At 40.4% G+C, this 24,538-nt stretch overlaps 3 protein-coding genes across 6 annotated transcripts; 2 read left to right on the forward strand and 1 right to left on the reverse strand.

Moving 5' to 3' along the window:
* Positions 1-80: 80 nt before the first annotated feature.
* On the forward strand, positions 81-7,699 carry tm7sf3 (transmembrane 7 superfamily member 3). The gene is made up of 12 exons (XM_057324146.1): positions 81-199; positions 1,690-1,844; positions 3,147-3,297; positions 3,412-3,532; positions 3,782-3,944; positions 4,160-4,337; positions 4,435-4,521; positions 4,811-4,891; positions 5,787-5,939; positions 6,011-6,108; positions 6,189-6,351; positions 6,433-7,699. The coding sequence occupies exons 1-12, from the start codon at positions 133-135 to the stop codon at positions 6,684-6,686; spliced, it is 1,671 nt and encodes a 556-aa protein (XP_057180129.1). The 5' UTR covers positions 81-132; the 3' UTR covers positions 6,687-7,699.
* A 155-nt stretch (positions 7,700-7,854) lies between these two features.
* On the reverse strand, positions 7,855-9,860 carry fgfr1op2 (FGFR1 oncogene partner 2). Of its 2 annotated transcripts, XM_057324466.1 has the most exons (6): positions 9,789-9,860; positions 9,227-9,363; positions 8,988-9,105; positions 8,772-8,914; positions 8,553-8,666; positions 7,855-8,463 (listed from the first exon to the last, which is right to left on the reverse strand). In XM_057324466.1, exons 2-6 carry the CDS (start codon positions 9,359-9,361, stop codon positions 8,326-8,328), a joined length of 648 nt encoding a protein of 215 aa, XP_057180449.1. In that variant the 5' UTR covers positions 9,362-9,363; positions 9,789-9,860; the 3' UTR covers positions 7,855-8,325. The 2 variants fall into 2 exon arrangements, with proteins under 2 accessions (XP_057180449.1, XP_057180448.1); XM_057324465.1 differs by having other exon boundaries at positions 8,553-8,914.
* Positions 9,861-10,658: 798 nt separating this feature from the next.
* gas2l3 (growth arrest-specific 2 like 3) lies at positions 10,659-22,632 on the forward strand. 3 transcript variants are annotated; one of them, XM_057324763.1, is made up of 10 exons: positions 10,659-10,810; positions 14,294-14,364; positions 14,926-14,979; positions 16,992-17,169; positions 17,708-17,820; positions 17,905-18,046; positions 18,632-18,695; positions 18,919-19,054; positions 19,490-19,597; positions 20,167-22,632. In XM_057324763.1, the coding sequence occupies exons 3-10, from the start codon at positions 14,953-14,955 to the stop codon at positions 21,202-21,204; spliced, it is 1,806 nt and encodes a 601-aa protein (XP_057180746.1). In that variant the 5' UTR covers positions 10,659-10,810; positions 14,294-14,364; positions 14,926-14,952; the 3' UTR covers positions 21,205-22,632. The 3 variants fall into 3 exon arrangements, with proteins under 3 accessions (XP_057180746.1, XP_057180748.1, XP_057180747.1); XM_057324765.1 differs by having other exon boundaries at positions 17,908-18,046; positions 20,167-22,625; XM_057324764.1 differs by lacking the exon at positions 14,294-14,364.
* Positions 22,633-24,538: the final 1,906 nt, after the last annotated feature.

The following is a 24,538-nucleotide window of genomic DNA, read 5'->3' on the forward strand; positions in this document are numbered from 1 at the left end:
ACTCAAAAGTTGTGCTGTATCGCAGCGCAACAGAGAGAGTGACACTTCCGGTGGTTAGATCCAAACCTGCAGCATGAGTTTAGAAGATCAATGCTGCTGTTAAGTCTGATCGATTAACTGATCCCAGGGAAAATGACACTAAAATGTTTCCTGCTGCTTCTGTTGTCATGGGTCGGAAATCTGCGCGCGCAAGAGGACAGTGAGTTTTAATAAACATATCTGCAATTTGCAATGATAAATGTTTATGATTACTGGCACAAAGACATCTGTTGTCATTTTTAGCTTAAATGTAAGATGTTTGCTTATTGGGCTTATTTATGTAGCTCATTTAACAAAATGATGATCAATAAATAAATATTATTAAATTGTAATTACAGTAGTATCATCTCAGTGTTAACAACATCGGGTCTCAGATAATAAACCCACACACACACACACACACACACACACACACACACACACACACACACACGCACACACACACACACACACACACACACACACACACACATATACAATTTTACTTATATGATATGTAATTTATATGTTGTTATTTACAATACATTGTATTTTCAAATGTTTCTGGTTTATATAGGTTTTCTATTTATATACAGTTTTTGTCTTGTCTCAAAATTGAAAACAGAACGCTATAGAAATTCATTTGAATGAAATGTCAAGTGTGTTTGGATTCAGAGAGGATCCTGGGGTTGCACAAATGTGTGTTACATGTGTTTGTTCACAGAATTTAAGCAGGCAAGTAGTTTTAGCGAGTGGTTTGTTTGTTCTTTATCCTTATAGAAGGAAGGCAGCAAAAATGCAGATGAAATCTCTGTAAGCAGCACTCTAACATGACAGTCTGGTTGTTTTCAGCATGTCTATGTGAATAATGCTTCTCTTTTCTGTGGCTGAGGATCATTTTTTCACAGCGTTTATGTAATTGACTTCATTCCTGCACAGTTGTGATTCGACGTACAGTTGCACCTTTAACACAATGAAACGTAGCAACAGCTAATGAAACACAATTTGAAAACTATTTCCACATTCCTGCATTAAGACATTCCAGACAGCTTCCTTGTTACTTGTGTGACAGTGTTTCAGGTCTTTTCTGAGAAAAATATCTCCAGACTCTCTGATGATATCACAGGCACACAGACATAATCTAAAACAAACATCTGATTGTTAAATTGTGTTCAGGTATGACATAGCAGGTTTGAGTTATTGCAGAATTATTCCGTAGATTTCTTAATTTTCATGTTCAGATTTCACAGGCCGACAGGAAGGAAGAGTAACCGTCATCTAACAAACAAATCACATAAACTGTAAAAAGCCACTTCCTCTTTTACATAAGCATTCAGTGTCACTCACTGTTGTGTGTATGAAAGAGTAACATAGACTTGAACATTAATGGATGAATTTTCAAATGCTCTTTAATCTTTATCTTTCTGTCTGTTTTTCTATGCACATAGAAACCAGAAGTGAAGGCAGTTCAGAGCATAAATACCACTGAACGTGTCAAAAATCCCCCCAAAATTCAAAGTTATTTCTGTAATGAATTTCTTCAGTTATCGGTTACATCAGATGTAGCCTTTAATGTATCTATACATGTGCTCTCTTTATAGAACAAATGCCTCACTGTGCAAATATTCCTGTAATAACAAAGTCAATTATGTGTGCGTGTGTGTGTGTCAGAGCGTGTGGTGTTTTCTCTGGGAAGGTTCCAGAATGTCAGCGTTCCGGAGAATGTGACTGTTCAAGCCATAGTTTCACGAATTCCTCTTGATGTCTCATTCATCATGCTGCAGTTTCACACGCAACATCACAATGTTACACTCTCATACACACAGGTAAGAGATCGCACACACACACAGTGCACTTCGATACATGATTCGAACTGATAACACACACACGCACGCACGCACGCACGCACGCACGCACGCACACACACACACACACACACAGGTTTGTTTGAGTATACTAGTGAGGACATTACATAGACTTCCATTGATTTTATATCAGGCTTATGATATATTCTATCCCCTATCCCTAACCCTGACCCTTAACCTAATAATCACACAAACATGTGCACTCTATTACATTGAAAGAAAAACACTATTTGAGCGAATTATGAGCCTTTTTATTTAGTGAGGACCAGTAAAATGTCCTCACAAGTGGGTTCACACGTATTTCACTGTGGTACTGAGGACATTTGGCCCTCACAAATATAGCTAAACCAGTACACTGACCCAGTTCTATGGGTTGTGTGAGGCTGTGAAATCATGTGAGAGTTTAATCACAAGTTCTGATCTCAACACACACGTGTTGTGTATAGTGAAGATCTGAATGTCATCGCAGTAGAAAACAAACGATTAAAGTGATCTTTTTTAAAAAGAAAGAACAAGCATTTCACAAAAATGCCTTCCGCCTATGAAGAAGACAAAACTACAAATATAATAAAATATAAAACAGTAATAATTAAAGTTCTTTCTAGACATACAGTTTTCTGCTCTTGTACTTTTGTGTGGACATGAGGTCTATTGAAGGCAAATACTGGAATTCATATGTGTGTGTGTGTGTGCGTGCGTGCGTGTTGGTGTCCATTAAGAGGTTTTGGTAACTTGTGTGTGTGTGTGTGTGTGTGCTGTATACATGTGTGTGTAGAGTTTTAGTAATTGTGGTGTGTGTGTGTGTGTGTGCTGTATATATATATATATGTGTGTGTAGAGTTTTAGTAATTGTGGTGTGTGTGTGTGTGTGTGTGTGTGTGTGTGTGCGTGCGTGTGTGTGTGTGTGTGTGTGTGTGCTGTATACATGCGTGTGTAGAGTTTTAGTAATTGTGGTGTGTGTGTGCTGTATATATATATGTGTGTGTAGAGTTTTAGTAATTGTGGCGTGTGAGTGTGTGCTGTATATATGTGTGTGTAGAGTTTTAGTAATTGTGGTGTGTGTGTGTGTGTGCTGTATACATGCTTGTGTAGAGTTTTAGTAATTGTGGTGTGTGTGTGTGTGTGTGTGTGTGTGTGTGTGTGTGTGCTGTATATATATATATATGTGTGTGTGTAGAGTTTTAGTAATTGTGGCGTGTGAGTGTGTGCTGTATATATGTGTGTGTAGAGTTTTAGTAATTGTGGTGTGTGTGTGTGTTACAGCTCCCAGGTTATGGTTCCTCCATCACATCAGTAGATGCAGGTCTGTTGTCCACGCTGCTGCCGGCTCAGTCCTCTCTCTCCTGGTTCCTAAAGACGGCAGACGGGAACAACGTGACAGGAATCGCTGTGATACTGCCCTACACAAACACTGGTTAGATATCTAACAATTTACTTCCACGATCATACAATACAAATAAATGTATTTATAAACTTCTGTCTACAAAACAGAATATTCAGTGTGTGCTGAATGTGTTGTCGTGTACAGATCCCGTTCCAGGAGCTTGTAATCAAGAATTCCCACTGGATATTGATCCCAACATCCACCTACAATACAACCTGTTTGAGACCACAATTACCTTTGCTCCTGCCAACATCGGATATGCAAGGTAAGAGAGGTTTAATGAAATAGAAAAGGGTTTTCACAGGCATGGAAAATCTGGAAAATATTAAGCAAATTAAAATAATAAAAAAACATGAAATGTCTGTAAGTGAATGTTAAAATTGCTTTATTCTTTTGAGTCTGGGGTTGAGTAAATGACGAAATTTGAGGGGGTGAACTATCCCTTTAAAGAATGTCACGACTGACCGGAAAAGGTTCTGGAAACGTCTCCACATGTCTCTGTTGCATCCCTCAGAGGTCAGAGTCCTCCAGCGTGTGATGTTGATATGGGTTCTGGTACCCGCTGGCGTCTGGTGTATGAGGTGTATCAGTACTTTCTGCCTGAAGGTGATCTATCAGAACAGAGTCTCATCAGCGGGATGGAGAGAGTAGACAACATACAGGACAACGGCAGAAAAGTGTGTGAGATCTCCCTCTTTCTTTAAACATTACACAGAAAGTGTCAAAGCAACAAAGTTAATGATCAATGACATAAAGTTACTAAATTACATGACGATAAAACAGTTAAGTAAACATTTGCAGAGACAGGTGTGTGAAACAAGCTTAATGGTCTGATTTGATTCCGTTTATTGTAGTTTTGTCCTGTGTATTAGATTTATTTTGGCTCTTTCAGGTGATGACGCTGTCATCTCATGAGCGCACACAGCTGTCGTTTAACTCTCTGCCGGGTCAGGGTGTGATTTTCACTGTTGTTGTGAAAGACCCGGCGTTCAACACATCAGCCGCATACGTCCCTGCACACACATATGCCTGCAGCTTTAACTCCACGCTGGACAGCTGTGCCATGTTAGGTGAGCCCGAGATTCACTTTGGATTCGTCGTCAATGGATGCACAAATATTTGACTGTGATTGGTTTTAAATATGCTTACGATGTTCTGTTTCTCCAGGGAAAGTTTCTACTAAAGTGTTTTTCACTGTGATGGGGGCGGCTGGGCTGTTTGTGTGTTTTTTGGGCCATCGTTTCTTTAAATGTGGTGAGTGACGTTCTTCGCTCTTTTTTCAGAAACGGATGCACGTTGTGGATATTAATAACCGTTGACCCTAAAATGCCCCAAGCATTCTAGTTTGGGTGAAAAATATTAGTTTAACGGTCAAAGGTCACAAGATATTTGGTCACAGAGGATCTCCGTTTGGGTGAATGGATGACATGTTTATCTCATGTCTGGCTGAATGTTTCTCCGAGCATGACTTCAATAAATGTAATACTGTATAATACTAGCAGTGAAACAGAGCAGTAATAATCTTGTCTGATTTCTGTCTCAGAGCTCTTCTGTATGGGCTTCGGGTTCATGGCTTTTGTCTTCTTTGTGCTGATCACCAGGACCACAGCGCTGGAATATGACAGTGAGTTACAGTCACACGAGTGCGAAATCACTCTAGAGATCAGTCTCTAGTGTATGTTACATTACATTTATATTTACCGTTTCATGTCCTTCTGGATGAAATGTGATGACAAGGTGACTGGTCTCCTTTCCTTCATGTCCGCGTTTTATTTGAAATTAGCTACATAAACAGGTTGTAGATGCAGTAAATGTCATTAGCATCACGAGTGCTGAGAGGTCACAGCACACAGCTCATGCTGATGCGTTTGAGTGTGTGAGTGAGATCATGTGCTGTGAGCGTCACACGGGTCAGACTATAAGAATCAAATGAGGCTTGTGTGTGTTAGAGCACAAAACAGACAGATATCTGTTGTGTAGTTATATCTGGAGCTGTTTGTGTGCCACAAGCATAGCAAAAACGAGAAACATTTCAGAATTTTTTTATTAGTGGTGTTAGCATCAGTATTTTTTATTGATTCTTAGTTCATGATTTGAATGAACTGGCTTACTCACTGGGAGACTGCTGACTTTGCTTAATTAATCAATATGAAGAATTTACGTTTAACAACTAACATGCGCGTTAACATACCTTAACTTCAACAAATATATTCTTTCTCCACGTTTTGGTATTATTGCAAATTGTTCTGGTATATTGTAATTTTAGGCGTCCTGTCCTGATAACAATATTTAAAATAATAATAATTTACCTAAATTAAATAATTTACTTCAATTGAATAATTGACCATTTCTTACAATCCAACATAGCATTTATTTCTGTTAATATTCATCAGTGTACATTGCATAGAGAAAAACTCCCATTAATACCATGTATCTTAATACTGTCTTTAATTTTTATCTTAAGCATCTGGTACAGTTTTAACTCCATTAGATGGCATTATGTGACTGTCATCGTTTAGTTCGATTGGCTCTGACGGCTGTGATGGGCGTGGTCGGAGGCGTGGTCCTGTTGATGTGCTGGTGGCGGTTCGGTTCTGTCATTGCCTGTGTGCTGGTGGTTGGACTCATTCTTGGATTTCTCGTCTCATCCATTGTCTTTTTTACTCCATTCGGTAAGAAAACGTGACTCTTCATTCTTGGCTTCCATTTTTGTAGGAATGGTTTTTTAACCTTTTTCCCTCAGGTGACCTTTCTATATTTCATAATGATGTGGTGTTCTGGGTGGTGTTTGTTTGCATCATGGTGATTATTCTGCCGTTCTTTATCCGGTGGCCCAGAGAGGTGAGATGAACCTCCTTGAGTCTCTTCGGACTTTACACAGAGTATTTTGTATATCTGTGTATTATGTGTGTGTGTTTAAGGGTAATATCATCACCTGTGGAGTGGTTGGTGCGTACACGGTGGTCCTGGCCGTCAATGCTTACACGTACACCAGTCTGTCCTACATCACACTGGACGTTCTCAAACGCTTCCTCAACCATGACTTCAGTCGAGCGTTTATCTCTGTTCCAATGCAGGGCATTGGTAGGTGTGATGTTATTCCAGTTTAAATCTAAATGAAGGCTAATTTATACAATATTAACTTTATACCGCTATCCTTCGCAGATTTCATCATGATCACAATATGGGTGGTTCTGGGGGTTTCCGGCAACGCCGTGCAGCTGTATCGCGAGCGCTCGCGGCTGTTTTTCCCGCCGAGCCCATATGTCATGTGGAAGCAAGAACGAGAACGCAGGAAGACAAACGTTCTGGACCCCAGCCACCACAAGCCGTCGATCACCACCCGGATCCTCGCCCGTGTTCAGCAGCTCACCCGTCGCACAGAACCGGCTGGTGAAAGCACACCGTTGCTTCTTTAACTCTCGACTTTTGACTCGACATTGAGTTTGACAATGTAGATCCTACTGTGAACTGCGCTTGGAGGGCCTAATCCTACTAAGATGGTTTATATGAAAACCATAATGAGGATGCTATGTGATGTTTCGAGCTGGGAGACTCGTAACAAAGTGATACACAGCCAGTGGAGATCACACATGTACACACATGTGCACTTGTGAATGTGTGTTGGGTTTAGTGTAGGTTCATGCTCGATCTCAGAACCTGCTATTCTCTGACCAATCAGCTTGCTAGGATTTAGCTGATGTCAGATACACACTCTGTAACCATTGGTTGGTCGATCTCTGTGATATACAGCTGCCACAAAGTGGTTTTAGATGCTTTTTAGTAGCTTTGAGAGAATCGAGACATGTGCCACAGTTGGCTCACATATTATATCCTGTCCACTAAAGAGTTTTAAATATTTTATTATGTCTGTACAGGGTGTCAACACAACATTTAACCAGCGAGCTTGTGAGGATGATTGATGCATTTTAAAGACGTGCAAAAAAGTTTGTCGTGTAGTTTATTTTCATGAATGTAAAATGCTCTGATGTTCATCAACAGGCGCTGTCAAGGATGTTTGTGTAGTTTTTCTGCGTCTCAGTGCTCACAGCATCCAGAGGGGCTGGAAATTATGAGCAGATTCCCTTGAGAATTCCTGAAGTGTTGCCAGTAACAAGGATTTTAAATGCAGGTTTGTTATGAGTGTAGAAGGAATATTTAGAATAAGTGAATGTACTTTATAACAGAACATGAAGCTGGATTTGAGGTAGCAGGTGTTATCATCCTTCTCTCAGGGCATCGGATTTATTTTTTGGTATGTTATTCAATGTAATACTTGTTTCTTAAGCACTTAAAACATGAAGTTTTCACAAGCTGAAATGACTTTTTAAATTGTTGAAACGTGTATAATTCACCTATTTCTGTTTTTTCCTAAATGTGAGATTTGAATGATTGTCTAAATATAAATAAAGTTGTAAAATGTGTGCCATAATTTTTAAATGATGTTCTGTTTTCTATTCTATGATAGACAACATCATAATCCATTTACTGTTGTCTTGTGATGTATTAATGACAGAATTACTCTTTTTTTAATAGTTGGATCACAAAAAGCGAGTCTACTGATGCGTGCCAACGAAAAACTGCTGATGGTCAGATGTGATTTATTGTTTGATAATTACTAATTTTCACATCAGATTGGGTCATGACATAAAGACAAGAACATGACAACTGCATTTCACGTAACTGTTTTAATCACTTTTCTCTCATAACATAAAATACTGTCACCAAACGCAACAAGCAAAGAAAACCTTTTCGTTAAAATGGCACATTGTGACATTCACTTACAAAGTCCAATGTTCAGATAAAACAACAATTCACAATCCGCCAATCAAATAGCTTGATTTTCATTCCGTTTAATTTGGTCATTTGACTGATGATGGAAAAGTAATTCTGTGATCAGATGAAAATGCTCCTCATCACACAAGCACTGAGGGACGCCCGTCCTGCAGATTCCCTCTGACAGCTGTCAATTTCAGGTCATGCTGTAATGGCAGTGAGTGTGTTTGAGGTCATGCTCCTCGGGTTTATAGGACAGCACAGCTGAGTTTCTGACAGTCTTTAGCTCTTTCTGAGACTGACGTCTGTGCTGGTGAGCAGGGAAGAAAGAGACGTGCTGTCCGATGTGTCATCCCTCTTCAGAACGAGGAACGCCTCACGGCTGATGCCCAACAGCTCTCGCAGGCCGTTGTTCTCCAACTGAGTCACAAAATCACAATTTATTACAACAATTCATTTCAAAAGACCCACAAAACTGTTTTTGAGTATTGCACAAGTGTGGGTCTCACCTCCAGACGTTTGATCCTCTCCTCATCCTCACACAACCTCCCTTCATCCACCTCGATGGCTTTCCTCATCACCGTGGCCATTTCATTTATCTTTTCAATGTGTGCTTGCATCTCCTGCACAAACACAATAAACAACAACGCAGAATTATATTTTGCATGAAGATTGCGAAGACTATTTATAATTTTTATTGTGTGTACGCATGTAGGTTTAGGACTGACGTTAGTGTGCTGCTCTCTCAGCTGGGTGACTATAGTAGGATCTTCTCTCTTGCTGGCCATCAGAAGGCGAAACACCTGCTCCCTGTACTTGCTCATGATCAGTTCCAGCGCAGACTGATGCTCCTCCAGTGATGTGCGCAGCTCTGCGGAGAGAGAAACATTTTAAACAGACTTATGGTACCTGTAAACAGACATCACAGACCTAACAAAACACACCTGTGTTTTCCTGTTGCAGTTCCCGTATCTGCCGGTTCTCCTGCTGGATGCCCATGACCAGTGTGGAGCGTGGCCGGTGTCTCGCCACCTGGTTCAGCACTTCAATCTCTTCCTGATACTGCGGACATACAGGGGCAGTTTTTAGAGAATATATGCTGATGTCGATGGCAGGTATAGATCTTATTATGTTATAGATCAGGAAAAAAAGCTGAAGAAGACAAGAAAAGAAACTGTGATACCTGTTTCATGGCCTCTACCCTCTTGTTGAGCAGTGTGGTTTGCTCTATCAGGATCTCTGCTGCACTGTCATGATCTCTGAGTCGCTCTACAAGAGATTTGGCATCGGCCAACACTTTCTCAAGTGTGCAGGTCATTTCTAGAACACACAAAAGACAAATTCAATAATAATCATATCTTCCTCTTGAATGTACGGAGCTTGTTAATAATTATATAAGATATAATGGTTATAATAGAAGTTTAATGGTAACTACCATAATCTTTGTAATGTTATAAAAATATATACATATATTGTTTTTTTTTCAATAGGGAGTAAACAGTTGGCTCTAGATGACTCTTTTTGGTCTGTTTAGATTTTTGTTAAATCTTGACTCGAGGAGTTGATTATTGGTCAGTATTGTGAATTGGTTTGACAAAGCTAATATTAGCGTTTACGAAAATAAACATGTCAATTATGTAGATGAAATCGCGAAGACAACCTTCTCTACCGGTAACGCTTCCCTGCCTTACGATATTTTCGCAATATAATCTGCTTTTTGACGAAAAACGTTACAGTTATCTTACCTTATCTACAAAAACGGCTCGGTTTCAAACACTTCCTGCTGCTACGGCCGTGACGTCAGCGCGCACGCGTCCTTAAGACGTTGGAGTTAACTGCGTCATTACCGAACACGTCCACATGGGGCCGCAATGGTGTTGTATGTAAATGCTGTAGAATAGATCATTTTAACGTGTTCAATTAACACAAAATTCCAAGAAGTATATTGTTTTCTATTAATATTTCAATATCTGTTCTCTTCGTGCTTCTATTCTAAAGCTTTGCCGATATTATTTTATAACCTGAATTTCAAGGTTTTTAATGTGGAAAGGGTTTTAATCCCCTGTGTGACCTAGAGGGGCTAATCAGATTTTACCTGGATGTAAACAAATCCTCTATTGTGATTATAACTGAACTTTATGTCCATTGTCCAGCCAGGATAAATTGGTTATAAAGTTGTTGAAATGGTTCAGTCTTAAAAAAAGATAAAGCGGTCAAGATACAGTCTGATGTCATCTAGTAAATCCAACAATCAAACTAAGAGAGAAAAAGAGAGATAAGACTTATGTGTAAGAAAAATGTGTTCATGTAATCTTGTCAGCCTTATGGGTTTTTTCCTGCCACCTAAAGCTATTTTAATGGGGTTTAGAATATATTTTATTATACTAAACTTATGCGTCATATATGCACGTGTTAACAGATATGGAAGAGCATAACAAAATTATAAATAAATAAAGAAAAATAAATAACTATCTTGTAATGTTTCGTGGTGACAGAGAGACCGCCCACCTGCTCCACTGACCCCGCCTCTTTGAAGCCAGTCTCTCAATCTGCGCTCTGATTTGCTGTTTTGAACCGCGAATCCCATTCAGCAGAACATTCCAAGCAGCGGGCAGGAAAAGCAGCACAAGCTTCAACTGATGCGCGTCCACGCCACGCACAAACGCGCGCACGCCCCTGCAGCCACGGACCAAAACGTGGATCTAACGCAATCGAGTGAAGAGAGCCATTTACTGACACACAGCAAAAACATAAACTTTTGTCGCTGGTGAGTTCATATATGTATATATATATATATATATATATACACACACACTGCATTACCATCCTAAAACAGCGAATTCCATCTTTAGTAACTTAACAGAGTAAAGTTTGTTTTGAACTTATGTGCCTGTTTACATTTATTCATTTCAGTTCATGTTTAATTGGAGTAGTTTACTTAGTGTATTCAACGATGTCAGCAACAGTTACTTGAGTTTGTGACGGTATAGTTTTTAGACATAGAGTTTCTTTCTGAAAAGAGGGCGAGTATTGTGAAGTGCTGTGAACAGAAACTTTTTCCCAGGGAAAGTGCAGGGTGAATCACTGAAAACAGCACGCACATCCGAGATTTAACCCATGAGTTTATCATAAAAGTCATAAACATTAATCTGTGTTTGTGTGTAGTATTAGAAGGTGAGACCTTTTGATTGAGTGAGGGGAGTCCCCTGGAGTGTAACGGCTTTGCTTAAACATGTTACTGTGTATCTCGTATTGTTGTCTCATATTCATCCGCATCTGGAAGTGATGTTGCTCTTTGTGTTAAAGTGGCATCTTTCATGAATGTCTGCATGTTAAATGCCCTGATGCCCAACAGAGGGGCAGAGGTGAAACTGCAGGTGTTTCCTAATGGGACCCAGAGCAATAAAGATATTTCAGTCGGTCCTTGAGCTATGGCAAAGAATTCTGTTTATCTCCAAAGTCCAAAGACAATCATGGTCATGCTGAAGTGCTGAGGACAGATTCAACATGTCAACAAACCATTTAAAAATATATACATTCTTCTTTTGTGTGACAACGCTTTATAGCATAAGCACTGACAGCAGCTTACATTTAAATTTATTTGTTATAGTTCTTATTTGTTTGGTTTGGGGCTTGACAGTAAAAATCACTATTCCGTTTCTTTTTTTTTAACGAAAAAAGAAAATAAAACGATGGGAAGGACTTTTTTCAACTAATTGTTTGAACTATTTCTTTAATGTAATTGTTTGGTCATGTTTATGAGTACCCAAGCGCATGTAAGCTGTCACATCGGCCCACTTTCCTGCATCTTCACACACCATCTGCCTGATATGTGGCATCAGGGGCTCTTGAGCTGTAATGGGGGATCCTGAAATGAATGTTGGGATTAATTCCCCATGATCTCTAGTGCACACGCTGCTCATTGTTATGAATGTTGGATTACTGTTTGTTTATTAATGAGCCGGCAGATGATTAGAGAGATGGGGGTGCAGCGGGTGCTTTCAGGGGTTTACTGCTGAATGCTGAGTAATTGTTAGTGTCTGATAGCGTGTCCTCACATCGTCATGACAACGGCTTCTGTTTTCATGATGCTATTGAGTGTCAGCATAATTGTTAAATGGAAGATCTGTTTTTTTCCCAAAGCAGTTTTTCTTTTAAAAATGTATTTGTGTGAAGCAACAAAATTTGTTTTAAAAAACAAAAATGGACGTTTTGATTAAATATTTTGAATTATAAGGTTGCTGGTACTTGGCAACTCACTCTTTCACTTAACAGATAGTCTGATACCTCCAGAGGTCATTGTAATGTTGAACTCAACTATCATTTGGTCAAATTGTAATTGTAGACGCAAGAGAAAGTTATTCACATTCTCTCCTTTTCATCATGGATTAACTAAATTGGTGGATCTCTGTGTATCTCTGTGTCAGTTTTCTATTGTGACCTTGTCTGAAAACCCATTGAACTGTTCACATCTTGTGTGTTTTCAGTTCATGTTGTACAGAATATACTCAACCTGTCTCACTGTCCACCTGCAGTGCCCGTTTTGCTGTACACCAGGATATAAAAAATCAAGTCTAGTCAAACTATTAGCTGTCAGCAGACACTTCTTATTTTGTAATGTGTGTGTGTGTGTTTGGTCTGCGAGATCAATGGTCCCGGGCTGTTGGCAGGTGTGTAAGAGGGGCTTTACTCCAGGATAAGGGGGAGGTGCATCTGAACCACACAGTTTATCGGAGACCACCATCTCCAGGACCATTAATTGTGTGTGTGTTGATGGGTCAGCCTGCTAATGAAAACAACTGACAGGCCAATTAAGAGCGCAAACAAAACCAGAAGCCATCAGAAAGGGGAGGGGCTATGATTGATGGGCGTCTTTTTTGGGACCCATGTGCGAGCCACCGGTGCACATACAAGCAAACACTCACACAACACAAATGCATGCATGCACCACGTGTCTCCTCACGTCTAGGATGAGGACAGCAGGCCAGTGGGGGTGTGTCTGGATCCGTGATCCTCTTACATGATTATGTGATGACCTGAGGAGGCATGTGGACGCCCCCCATGCCTCTCTCTTTCTCTCTCTCTCTCTCTCTCTCTCTCTCTCTCTCTCTCTCTCTTTGTGTCGTTGCATATAGTTAAAGCGACAAATCATGTGTAACTGCGCATATGTTCATTATAGTGGGATTATAAAGTTAGAATGCCTCGTGTCATTTCTGCATTAAAAGTCACTGGCGGCGGTGTTGTTGAATGATTGTGTGTGAGGAATGTTTTACTCGTGTGTGTGTGTGTGTGTGATTTTCTTAATGTTTCTTAATTAAATCTTAATTTAATTTGTCATTTACTCATTTGTGTCGTTTCAGCTTGGTAATGTAATGTAATGTAATAGAAATGTAATAGCTGATGCAGGTATGATGACGTGTGTGATGATGGCACAAATCGCTGAAATCATAACTTCTTAGGCCAACAGTGTTGAAATACAAAATCAAAAATTGACTTAAAATTTTATGGTCAAAAGATCCATATTCTCTGAAATGACATGAGGTTTGAATATGATCTTTGCATGAAAAGCTTTCGAGTTTTTAGATCCCACACAGACACTGTCTCTGTATGTAGACACACAGTCGTGGCTCTGAGACGCTGGGACCGTTGGTGACGGACTCTTTCCACAGGCCGTTATGTTCAGTGGGGTTTGTGTGTGTGTGCTGAGAGAGGAATGTGGCCCTTGAGACCCGGGGCCACGCTGCCACCCACTTCATAAACCACAGCCATCAATTCCGGGTTTTGTACGATCTCCGTTATTTCTCATCTCCTCCGCTGTGTGACATTCTGTGGGTTGGAAGCACACAGAGGACTTGATTTGAGATCTCATTGTGACCCCACATGCTGTTCTTTAGTAATGAACTCTCTCTTTCTGTGGTATTTCATGTCTGGCAGAAGAGAAAAGCGATTGTTTTATTCCTCTTGGTGCCCTTCAGAAGATTTTGGGATTCTTTACGCTGTCATGGCGTTTGTTGTGAAGAAGGACTGTTTAGTTCTGATGCGAGTGAACCTTGGAGTGTATGTGTGTGTGTGTGTGTGTGTGTGTGTGTGTGTGAGAGAGAGAGAGAGAGAGAGAGAGAGAGGGTGATCTAGGGGGTTGTAACAATAGGGCCATTGTAAATGCTTGGCTGGGATTGGATAGGGGTTTGTGGAGCGACTTCATTAGTCTCTCTCTCTCGCTTATATTCTCTGTCTGTGTGTTGTCCTGCAGGATTGTGTGTTGGGATTTACTGTGTTGAGGTGTTCTGGTGTGTGAGGCTTACACCTGCACTGGTTTCACAGGTGAGTGTGTGTGTTCATGTACTCTCATGGAGATGATGGAGATTTAGGATCAGATTCTGCATGAATGTTTCTGTCACTGACTGTGTGTGTGGCTCTTATTGTTTGTTATTGGTTAAAGTGCCGTCAAGGAGTGTGTGTGTGTGTGTGTGTGTGTGTGCGTGTGCGTGTGCGTGTGTGCGCGTGTGTGCGTGTGTGTGTGTGTTTAAGAAGAGGAAACGTTTGCTTTGTTTCCTCAGCTGTGCTTGTGTTGACTGAACTCTCTCCCTCGCCCTCTCTCTCTCATACTTCACTGGTTCACTCTAGTTTTTGGTTATTGTTATTACTGTCAGTTGGTGTTATTGTTTTAAACACAATGTTACCAAAGCGTCAATACAAAAAAAGTTCAAGTCATAGTGAAAAAGACGACAACAAAATGCATAATTGTTGAAATTATAAATAGTAATAGGAAATTATATAAAATATATAAATAAGAAATATTGAAGTAACGAGTTTAAGATGAGAAGTGTGTGTGTGATTTAGTGACTGATGTGATGTGGACTGTTTTATTTTCTTCTCTTGCAGAATGTGGAGGTGAATTTCTGGTCACTGATGATGGCGGTTCAGGCCGGGCTGCAGGTACACGCTTTACATTCTCATCACTTTTATTCTGTTTCTTAAAATATTATTTATGGGCTTCTGCGTGTAAGCGGGTATGGGGCGTTGGGTTTAAACCTGCATCCCTTTGAGCAACTTTTGGAGGTTGATGGAGAATGAAGATTATGTTGAAATCTGCTGTGAGATGATGTGACCTGCAGTGTGACGCGCTTGACTCCATTTAAATGGTTTTAAACATTCTCTGTAATTATAATTCATAGTTATCGTGCATGCAGTTTTTTAAATATTTTTCTGAATAATCATGTGTGTGTGACCAGCCTCAGTGAATCGGCCCTGATGGTTCATTTATCATGTGTGTCTGTTATTATATCTGATGTCAGATGTGAGCTAACTACATTATGTAATGAGTGACAAATGTTGTTGTTTGAATTCATCGTGTGCGTGTGCGCATGAGTTACACACCAGACTCTAAGGCAAATGTATACTAACCGTAAGTGTGAATAAAGCTATTCAAGAGGAGAATTAAAGTATTATGTTTCAATGGAAATGGAATGATAATCTTAATTGTTTTGTGTAAGAATATTATAGCTGACTTACAAACACCTTTCTGTTTAATAAATCGAGCTTTGTGCAGAAGCAGATGTATTAGTATGATCTTAAAGCTCTCTCTCTCTCTCTCTCTCTCTCTCTCTCTCTCTCTCTCTCTCTCTCTCTCTCTCTCTCTCTCTCTCTCTCTCTCTCTCTCTCTCTCGCTCTCGCTCTCGCTCTCGCTCTCCCTCTCCTGGGAGTTTGATGTATATGTGGGAACAGCCGTAGCAGGGGGTTGTGGGATTTCTCTCAGTCAGTCTCAGCACAGCAGTGTGTTTCAGAGGATCCTCTGAGGTTTTTAATGAACAATGTGGTTAGGCGTCATTCATCAAGACTGATGAGTTCTAGTAAGAAATGTCAGACTGATGCTTTCTAGTCATCACTACAGCCCATGTTTATTTGAATGAAACGTTCAAGCTGTGAGATTTGTCAGGAGCTTCTCTTCTCAGTTAATATTATTATGGGTGTTTTACACTCATCTTGTTGATGTGTTTTTTTATTTGCATTTGTAAATAGTTGTGTTTGTTAGCTGTGACTTCTGATGTTTGAATGTTTGTAGATTGTGCTGATTTCATCAGGGTCAGTGTCCTCCGGTTTGTTTCAGAGAGAGAGCGTGGAATCAGTGCGAGGGGTCAGTGTGTGTGTGTTCGTGTTTTTATATCCCGGTGGGGACCTAAACCTGAATGCACACCAACACATGGGGACTCGTGTTACCGTGGGGACCAAAATTGAGGTCCCCATGGGCAAAAAAAGCTTATTAATTGTATTTTTAAAAAATCTAAAAGTGCAAAAAGTTTTCTATGATCTTTAGGTTTAGGGGTTGGGTTAGGGGATAAAATATACAGTTTGTACAGTATACAACTCATTATGCCTATGGACTGTCCCCACGGAGATAATAAAACATACGTGTGTGTGTGTGTGTGTGTGTGTGTGTGTGTGTGTGTGTGTGTGTGTGTGTGTGTGTGCGTGTGCGTGTGCGTGTGCGTGCGTGTGTGTGTGTGCGCGTGCGTGTGTGTGTGTGTCACACAAGGAAGTTTTGCTGTTTGATGGGGAGTTTCTTTGGCTTTGGGATTTCAGTGCTGTAGTTTCGTACAAGGAAATGTTTGAGTTTTAAAATGAGTCCTAATGTAACTCATATCTGTCTGTGGTTAAAGGTCTTTGTGAGCATGTACACGCCTTTAATTTAACACTGCCTGTGTGTTTTAACCCTGGAGCCAAAAACAGCCATGTGTTTCTCTTATTTTACTCTGGTTAATAGTTTTATATCCGAACATAATATATTCTTTTGGTGTTGAGACCTAAAAATGTAAACCAGGCTTTGTTCTTTTCTGTCTGAAAAGAACAAAACAGATTTCTGAAGTTTTGCTGATTTTTGTGTGTTTAAAAAGTACTATGAACCCCTATTTCAACCCCCCCCCCCTCTCCTCTCTCTCGCTCTCTCTCAGGCTTGGTTTGGCGAGAAATTTGATGCCCCGTTACAGAGTCCTCGGTGCCCGCGGGCTGCTCGAGCGGGTCCCAGTCTGGCTGATGTGCTCCAGTATGACCAGTGGTTGGCCGTGCGGCATGAAGCCACACTGGTGCCCATGCAGGAGGATCTTTCCATATGGCTGAGTGGCATGCTTGGTAAATCAGCTCTCAGATAAGATTTCAATAGTCTTTGTTTGCTGAACAGCCCGTGAGTGACTCTCAATGAGTGAAAGGAAAAATAACCGCCATTATAAGAGTAAATCTCTTTTACTTTTGTCAGTCAAACATCCGAAACTCAAAGCCTTGTATGTGAAGTTAAGGATTGTGGGAAACTGCCTCTACTCATGTTAATGGTGATACACAACCCCCTATACAATAGAGAACACAATCTCTCTGTGTTTCTCATTTATGTGAGGTCAAATAATGGAGGGTGTTGGCCTTACCTGTCTGTCTACTGCTCTCAACAATCCAACCGGCCGAGAAAAGATATCACCCAGAAAAACACGTTCACCCATAAACCCACCATGCTTCTAATTTATTTCAGCCAAGCCCTCTTGAACATTAACACTTACATTTTACCTTATTTCTACACTTTCTATACTATAAATTGTATTTTCTGTAACGCTTAATTATGTGATAATTAAATGTTTAAACAGGCTAAAACATTTGGATTCATTTGCCTGTATGTGTTTAGGTGAGGAGGTGAGAGCCGACCGCTTCATGGCGGAGCTGGATAACGGCGTCAGACTGTGTCGTCTGGTTGGAATTCTGCAGAGTAAAATCCCACAGGACTCTGACAAAACACAGGTGAGAGAAACGTGTGAAACTGTGAACATATCAACATGTTTGTTTGTTTGTTTGTTTGAGTCGTTTCTGTCTCCTTTTCATCACCAGCTTTCCTCCAAGAAAATTCAGTTCAAGAAGAACGCCTCCCCTGGATCGTTTTTCGCTCGCGACAACACTGCAAACTTTCTATCCTGGTGTCGTCATATAGGAGTGGATGAGGCGTATTTGTTCGAGTCTGAGGGTTTGGGTAAGAACATTTTCAGCCATGTCATGTTGGTTTTTATTGTCCTAACCACTCATGACTAACCAACTACGACAGCTTGTCTGGTTTCCATTTCTGTCACACGAGAAACTCCAAAACATTTCATAAACTTTCTAGAACTTGACTTAAACACAAATGTGACGGTTTCGTCTGTCTGTCCCGTTTGCTCCTGCTGTGCTGGTTTAACAGGGTTTAACCGTTTCAGAGGATCTGTGATCTTTAGCCATGCTGTACGACAGATAATCTAATGCCCCATACGTCCCGACTCTCCGTAAATCTCTGAATGTAAATAAGTGTGTGAGTCTGAGGTCACTAACCTGCCCAGTGCCCACCCTGACATACTGTGTCACTCTGTATTATGGGGTGGGATCTGACAGAACTGATTGAGTTCTGTAATCAGACCTGTCTTCTGTAAAGCTCCTCTCAGAGATCAGGGGCCGAGCCGGAAGGTGATGTGGAGGTCATGTTGCAGGCTCCAACATAAAACATGCAAAATGACCATTTTTTTAAACGTAAGCTTTCATGTTTAAGTAATGTAACCATAGTAACCACTCTCTCACCCCCCGTCAGTCCTGCATAAAGACCCTCGACAGGTGTGTCTGTGTCTGCTGGAGATCGGACGTATCATGTCCAGGTAAGTGAACCTGATCTTTGTATCTCACAGCTGACGGATGTCAGGTTGTGGATGTGGTCATGTCTTCAGGGCTTGGGTGTTAAGTCGGGGGAAGGATTTTGCTGTGGGCATGACATGACAAAAATAGAAACTGACGATACGTCTTGTGGTGGAGAAACTGGGATTCACCTGGATGAAAGAGAATTTGAGACATCACTGCTGATAAAACGTGTTGTTTGTTCAGGTATGGTGTGGAGCCTCCAGTTCTGGTTCAACTGGAGAAGGAGATTGAACTGGAGGAGAGTATGATGTTGACCGATGACGCAGCTCCAGTGAAAACATTCACAGTGTGCTGTCAGCACGGAGCTCTGTATCACGCTGTGAGTATCGCACGCCACCAACTGTGAGCAATAAACCCAAAACATACCAAATTTACCTCCATGATTATAACAGGTGACAACATTACATAAAACGGACTGTTGCATACTATAAAAAGGGTATAGTGCAGTACAGAGTACACTAGCTTTCTGTAGAGAACAGCATCCTTTTTTACTGTTTTTTTTTTCTGGATTTTAGCTCAAATAATTCTACAGCATTAGATTTAGATTCATTTCTATCAATATAGCACTTGTCCCTCCATTCTTACCCGGTTATCACACACATAACTTCCTTGAGTTTGTGAATGTTTGTTGACTGAGTAAACAGCAGCTGTTGCTGAGTGTGAACGTTCACATGATAAAGCAAAACAAACAATCATTTGGACAGTGTGTGTTTTCATTTAACAGTGTTTTGATTGGAAACTTTCTTGTTTTAAGGATCATGTGGAACAAGACGACTCTCCCTGTAACTGCTCCCAGAAGTTCTCCATCGAGTATCTGTCTGAGGGACGATACAGACTGGGAGACAAGATCCTGTTCATCAGGGTAAGAATCCCTCACATTATACAAAACAAACTTAGTCTCATGGCTGTAATGAACATTGAAACATTTGCGGCTGTCCACAAGAAACACTGTCCATAGACTCTTTCTCTCCTTTCCCTTGAATTATACTGTAGGTTTGCCCATAGTCTCCTGTGCATGCATGTGTCTTATTTAACTGTATTTAACTGCAGCATGCATGTGACAGATGTAACGTCGTAATATGCTGTCGAAACGCTTCTGATTATCTTGTTTTCATTCTGTTAAAATCACATTGATGTGTAGAGCAGATTAACCTTATGCAAACCCGCCGGGTGATTTGAGCAGACCGGCCTTTCCTTGTGTCTTTAGCTGGCGTGTTGCCACAGAGATCTCATTCACAACCAGTGTAGTAATCCATTAAAGCCAATCTGGTTTGTTTAACAAGCACATGATGAAGTGCCTTAAGCAGGTGTGTGAACACGTGTACGTTTGGATCTGTCACAGTGATGTAGATTATTTAAGCAATAATGTAACGTAAAGTGCATTGTTTTTACATTTTTAAAATACATATTTTCTTCATTTTTCTGTCTCAGATGCTCCATGGGAAGCATGTTATGGTTCGTGTGGGTGGAGGTTGGGATACTCTCAAAGGGTTTCTCCTAAAATATGACCCAGGCCGGGTGCTGCAGTTTACAACGCTGGAACAGAAGATTCTAGCCTATCAGAAAGGCCCGCCCGGTCCAGGCCCTGCCCTCAGCGCACAGACCGCTCAGCCTCCTGCTATGGACCCCATTGCCGCTGTCAATCTCCTCCCAGAGTCCTCTTCTTCATCTTCCTCTTCTACATCATCCAAACCCAACACGCCCGCTTCCGGACACGTGACGCCCCGTGGCTACGCCCAGTCGCCGGCCTCCACACCCTCCCTCCCCAGGAAGGCCGCAGCACCTAAGAAGACCCTTCGGATGCCCACGCCTTCCCCCAAAACCACCCCTTTTCCTTCAAATGTCCCGAAACGAAGCCCACTGCCACAATCTCAAAAGGCCCCCACCCCGTCCTCCAAAAAAACCAAACTGCGACCGTGTGGAACTCCGTCTCAGCCCCGCAGTCCCGTCTGTCCCGAACCCAACTGCAAGCTGCCCAAACCATCAGCCCCACTCTCAGCACACCGCTCACCGTGCACCCCTCTTCCCCAGAAACCATCCCAGCGTGATGCCCGTCCGCCTCCCGGACCCGCACGTTCACGCCTCGCCCAGAGGCGCCCCGCTTCCCCCGCATCCAGCTTGCAGTTGGATTCCAGGAAGGGCCGTCCTGTTTCTCCTCGTTTGGCTGGACCGACGCGGGCGCCAAATGACCCCAAACAGATGATATCAACACCCAGAGCTCCCAGTCCTCTCACAAAATCCAAGAGTAAGTCGGTTACGCAGAACACAGGTGGCACGACACGAACTGTTCTGGCTAAAACGGCCCCCCACAGGAAACCTCTGAGCAGCAGTAACCCCCCATCGGAGAGCCCCACGACAACCAGACCAGCACCTGCCGTCACGACCCGCAAACACACGACACGGACTAAACCCGGCAAACCCGAAGAGCCTTACTTTGAGATGAACAACAAAAGGAGGCTGAAGAACTGAGAATGCTGGGATATGTAGTCCGGTTGCTCTCTTTACTGCACTGATGTGATGGGTCTCGCTTTACATAAAGAGACCTGAGTCAGGGCAGATGATGAAATGATGCTGTGAGGAATACAAGTACAGTATGTTCTGAAGTTGGCAATACTTTAAAAATACATCTTCACCAAAAGACATACTCTGAATAACATTCCTCGCACCATTATTTTAGTTTATCATCTACCCTGACTGAGGTCTACAACCGGTTATGTTTCTTTGCGTAAATCAAAGCTATTAAGCCTTTATTTGTGCCATACTCATGTCACCAGGACATGCCTCAATCAGGAATGAATATGTACACACAGATTTATTTTTCTTTCCTTTGGCTACTATAATTGTCATTATTTTAGCTAAGAGGTCAGGAAGGTTTAAAAAGTCTCTTTAGAAACTCATATCAGGCATTTCATATCCGTTCTGCTCTTGTAGGTCAATCTGTTCTAGTTTATCGGATCTTATTTGATTCCTGATTGGGTACATACGTTTCTGGTCATAGTGTTTATTTTATCACAGTTTATGTACATGTCTTCCTGACAGAAGGTTAGAATGGCCAAGCAATAAGTGTGTGTTGCTTCAACACGTGTCTTCATGTATGTGAGAACAGAAGCTCTTATTTAATATTCCAGCACAGCTCTCTGCACTACAGTAACCAAAGTCATTCCTGTTATCAGACCCAAGAGCCTGACAACCTTTCTCGAACGGTATGATTTTACAGCATATTTTAACACATTTTTAGAGTATTTTGTGTATGTGGGCCTTAAATTTGTGTTTGTTGGAAAATATATGTGTACGTGTAGTTTACTTCTCAAACACCCATGAACAGGTTTATATGACAGAGGTTTCGTTCGACAGGCATTGCAGTTTCATTCTTACGCATTTTGAAGTTGGTCAAGCAGCCAGCTGATATTATATAAAGTTCTACCTCCACACAAATACTACTGATTCAATCATGTCCATATAAACACACACACACACTGTCCATGACAAACAATGAAATGGATTTATTTCCACTTTATTCAAGAGTGATCTATATAGAAAGGTAATTAATTATAAGACATAATTTTAGAATCATATATAAGAATCATAATTTTTATGTGAGCGGGTTCATTTTTTTCTGTCGTTTTAATTGTTTGTTTCAGGCTCTGGTTGTGTGAGAGAATTTCTTCCAGCACTTTAAGACAATGTTTGTTTGAATGTCGTTTTTTTGTTGTTGTTTGGTGTTTGTATATATTCTCATTGCATTCTGTCAATAAAGATCTATTCGGTGTATAATTTGTTGTGTTAGTAGCATACTTACAAGTACATCTCAAAAAATTAGAATATCAATAAAAAAGGATATTTTAAACAGAAATGTCAGGCTTCTGAAGAGTATGTTCACTTCTATGCACTCAATATTTGGTTGGATCTCCTTTTGGAGGCAATCAGCCTGTGGCACTGCTCGGGTGTAATGGAAGCCCAGGTTGCTTTGATAGCAACAGGACAGGCTGATTGCCTCCATGCCACGCTGCATTGATGCAGTAATTCATGCAAAAGGAGGCCCAACAAAGTATTGAGTGCATAGAAATGAACATACTTTTCAGAAACCTGACATTTCTGTTTAAAATATCATTTTTTATTGATCTTATGTAATATTCTAATTTTCCAAGACACTGAATTTTGGGTTTCCATTATCTGTAAGCCATAATCATCAAAATTTCAAGAAATAAAGCTTGAAATATTTCACTCTATGTGTAATGAATCTATATAATATATGGGTTTCACTTTCTGAAATGAGTGACAAAAAATATTGACCTTTTTCACGATATTCTAATTTTTTTTAGATGTACCTGTAAATATTAGAGTCAGAATATAAATCATAATATCTGGTAATTTAATTGCAGTTGAATTTACTTACTCATTTGGTATGATGTGAATCACAGCACATTATGATTGTGTGCATGAGATGTATAGCTCTATAGTTGTATACAAAGATCAAGTTATTTGGTGGTGTTGTGCTGCCATCTAGTGGTTAAAACACTGTGTTTCATACTTCAATCTTAAACACTACGTAATGTGTTATAGTAATGTTTGTTTAATAATGAGCATTTAGGTACAATTAACCCAGTTATCCTTTGAACCTAAACTTAAGATATTTTAACAGGTGTCATCTCCTCTGTAGATGTACTTTTATTGAAGTCCTTTGCACTTCCAAAATGTTTACTATTAAAAGATCTCATACTAACAACCTCAACAAGTTAATCAACAAGTTAAAAATAAAATACTGTGCGCAATGCATAATTATTACAGAGGCAAAACATCTACAATTTAAGTAAATAAAGTCAAACGCTCGACGGTTCTATATTTAACCACAAGAGGGCGCACTGTAAAGTTGTTCAATTCTTAAAACCATTTTATGCCTCCTAAAAATAAGACTTAATCTGACATTATAGGTTCCAATGCTACACGAATACATCTACTTTGATTTTGAAACAAAATACTTTAAACAGACTAGAGGGCGTTACGTAGCCTTTTTCTAATAAAGGTTACTACAGGTTAATTGATATATTAAAGCCAGTTTATCCAAGTAAACATGCACAAACATTAGAAATGTACCGAATTTCTTCTTACATTCCTTATGGTCACTGCATATGAATGAGCAATGTTGTTATACTAATGTTTATAGGATTCCCATCCCCGTTCACAAATAAACTTCATATTTTATACACTTCACAAATAAATAGTGAATATTCTACATTTTCAAAATAATTTAATTAAACATTTGACAAAAACTGCAGCTATAAAATGCATGTATAGCTTGTACGTGACTGTGGGAGGTCTGCTTTTAATGCAATAATAATAATATATAACAGCCCAAACTCCGTACGTAGACATCCAAATGTCTTCACAAATATGTAAATACTCAAACGTAAATCATAAAAATTACCAACGAAAAGCGATAATTCATTTGAAAAATAAACCAGTTGCCTACATAAATAATTTCTACCTGATAAAACAAAAGCTATTGGATTTACGACAATACAAAATGATTCCCGTCAATGTTAAGGTTTATTACACGCTATTTCACAAATAACAATAAATAATTCCAGCTTGATGAATGTATTTGCATGCGTCTTTACTCGCGCTGCGCTCTCCCTGCTGTTAAAGCCAGAGCGCGCACACATTATTCTCCACTCCACCGCGCGTCGGCTCAACATTTCAGTCCGCGATGCGAAGGCCATTTGAAACTTGCTTTGAAATGTCGCCAAAAATATAAAACTCCAGAAGACGGCTTCGTTTAGCTGTTCGTATCGCCCGTTTAACA

Source organism: Triplophysa rosa, linkage group LG24 (genome assembly GCF_024868665.1).
Source record: "Triplophysa rosa linkage group LG24, Trosa_1v2, whole genome shotgun sequence".
NCBI classification, from domain to species: Eukaryota; Metazoa; Chordata; class Actinopteri; order Cypriniformes; family Nemacheilidae; genus Triplophysa; species Triplophysa rosa.

Bases quoted from the DNA above. Each gene is read 5' to 3' on its own strand.
- fgfr1op2 (XM_057324465.1), bottom strand. From the start codon at position 9,361: ATGACCTGCACACTTGAGAAAGTGTTGGCCGATGCCAAATCTCTTGTA. The intron at 8,915-8,987 runs GTGTGTTTTGTT...CTCTCTCCGCAG, and splicing joins ACTGCAACAGGAAAACACAG to AGCTGCGCACATCACTGGAG. The intron at 8,464-8,552 runs GTGAGACCCACA...TTTGTGACTCAG, and splicing joins AGAGGATCAAACGTCTGGAG to TTGGAGAACAACGGCCTGCG.
- gas2l3 (XM_057324763.1), top strand. From the start codon at position 14,953: ATGATGGCGGTTCAGGCCGGGCTGCAG. The intron at 14,980-16,991 runs GTACACGCTTTA...GCTCTCTCTCAG, and splicing joins CGGTTCAGGCCGGGCTGCAG to GCTTGGTTTGGCGAGAAATT. The intron at 17,170-17,707 runs GTAAATCAGCTC...GTATGTGTTTAG, and splicing joins ATGGCTGAGTGGCATGCTTG to GTGAGGAGGTGAGAGCCGAC.
- tm7sf3 (XM_057324146.1), top strand. From the start codon at position 133: ATGACACTAAAATGTTTCCTGCTGCTTCTGTTGTCATGGGTCGGAAAT. The intron at 1,845-3,146 runs GTAAGAGATCGC...TGTGTGTTACAG, and splicing joins TTACACTCTCATACACACAG to CTCCCAGGTTATGGTTCCTC. The intron at 5,940-6,010 runs GTAAGAAAACGT...TTTTTCCCTCAG, and splicing joins TGTCTTTTTTACTCCATTCG to GTGACCTTTCTATATTTCAT.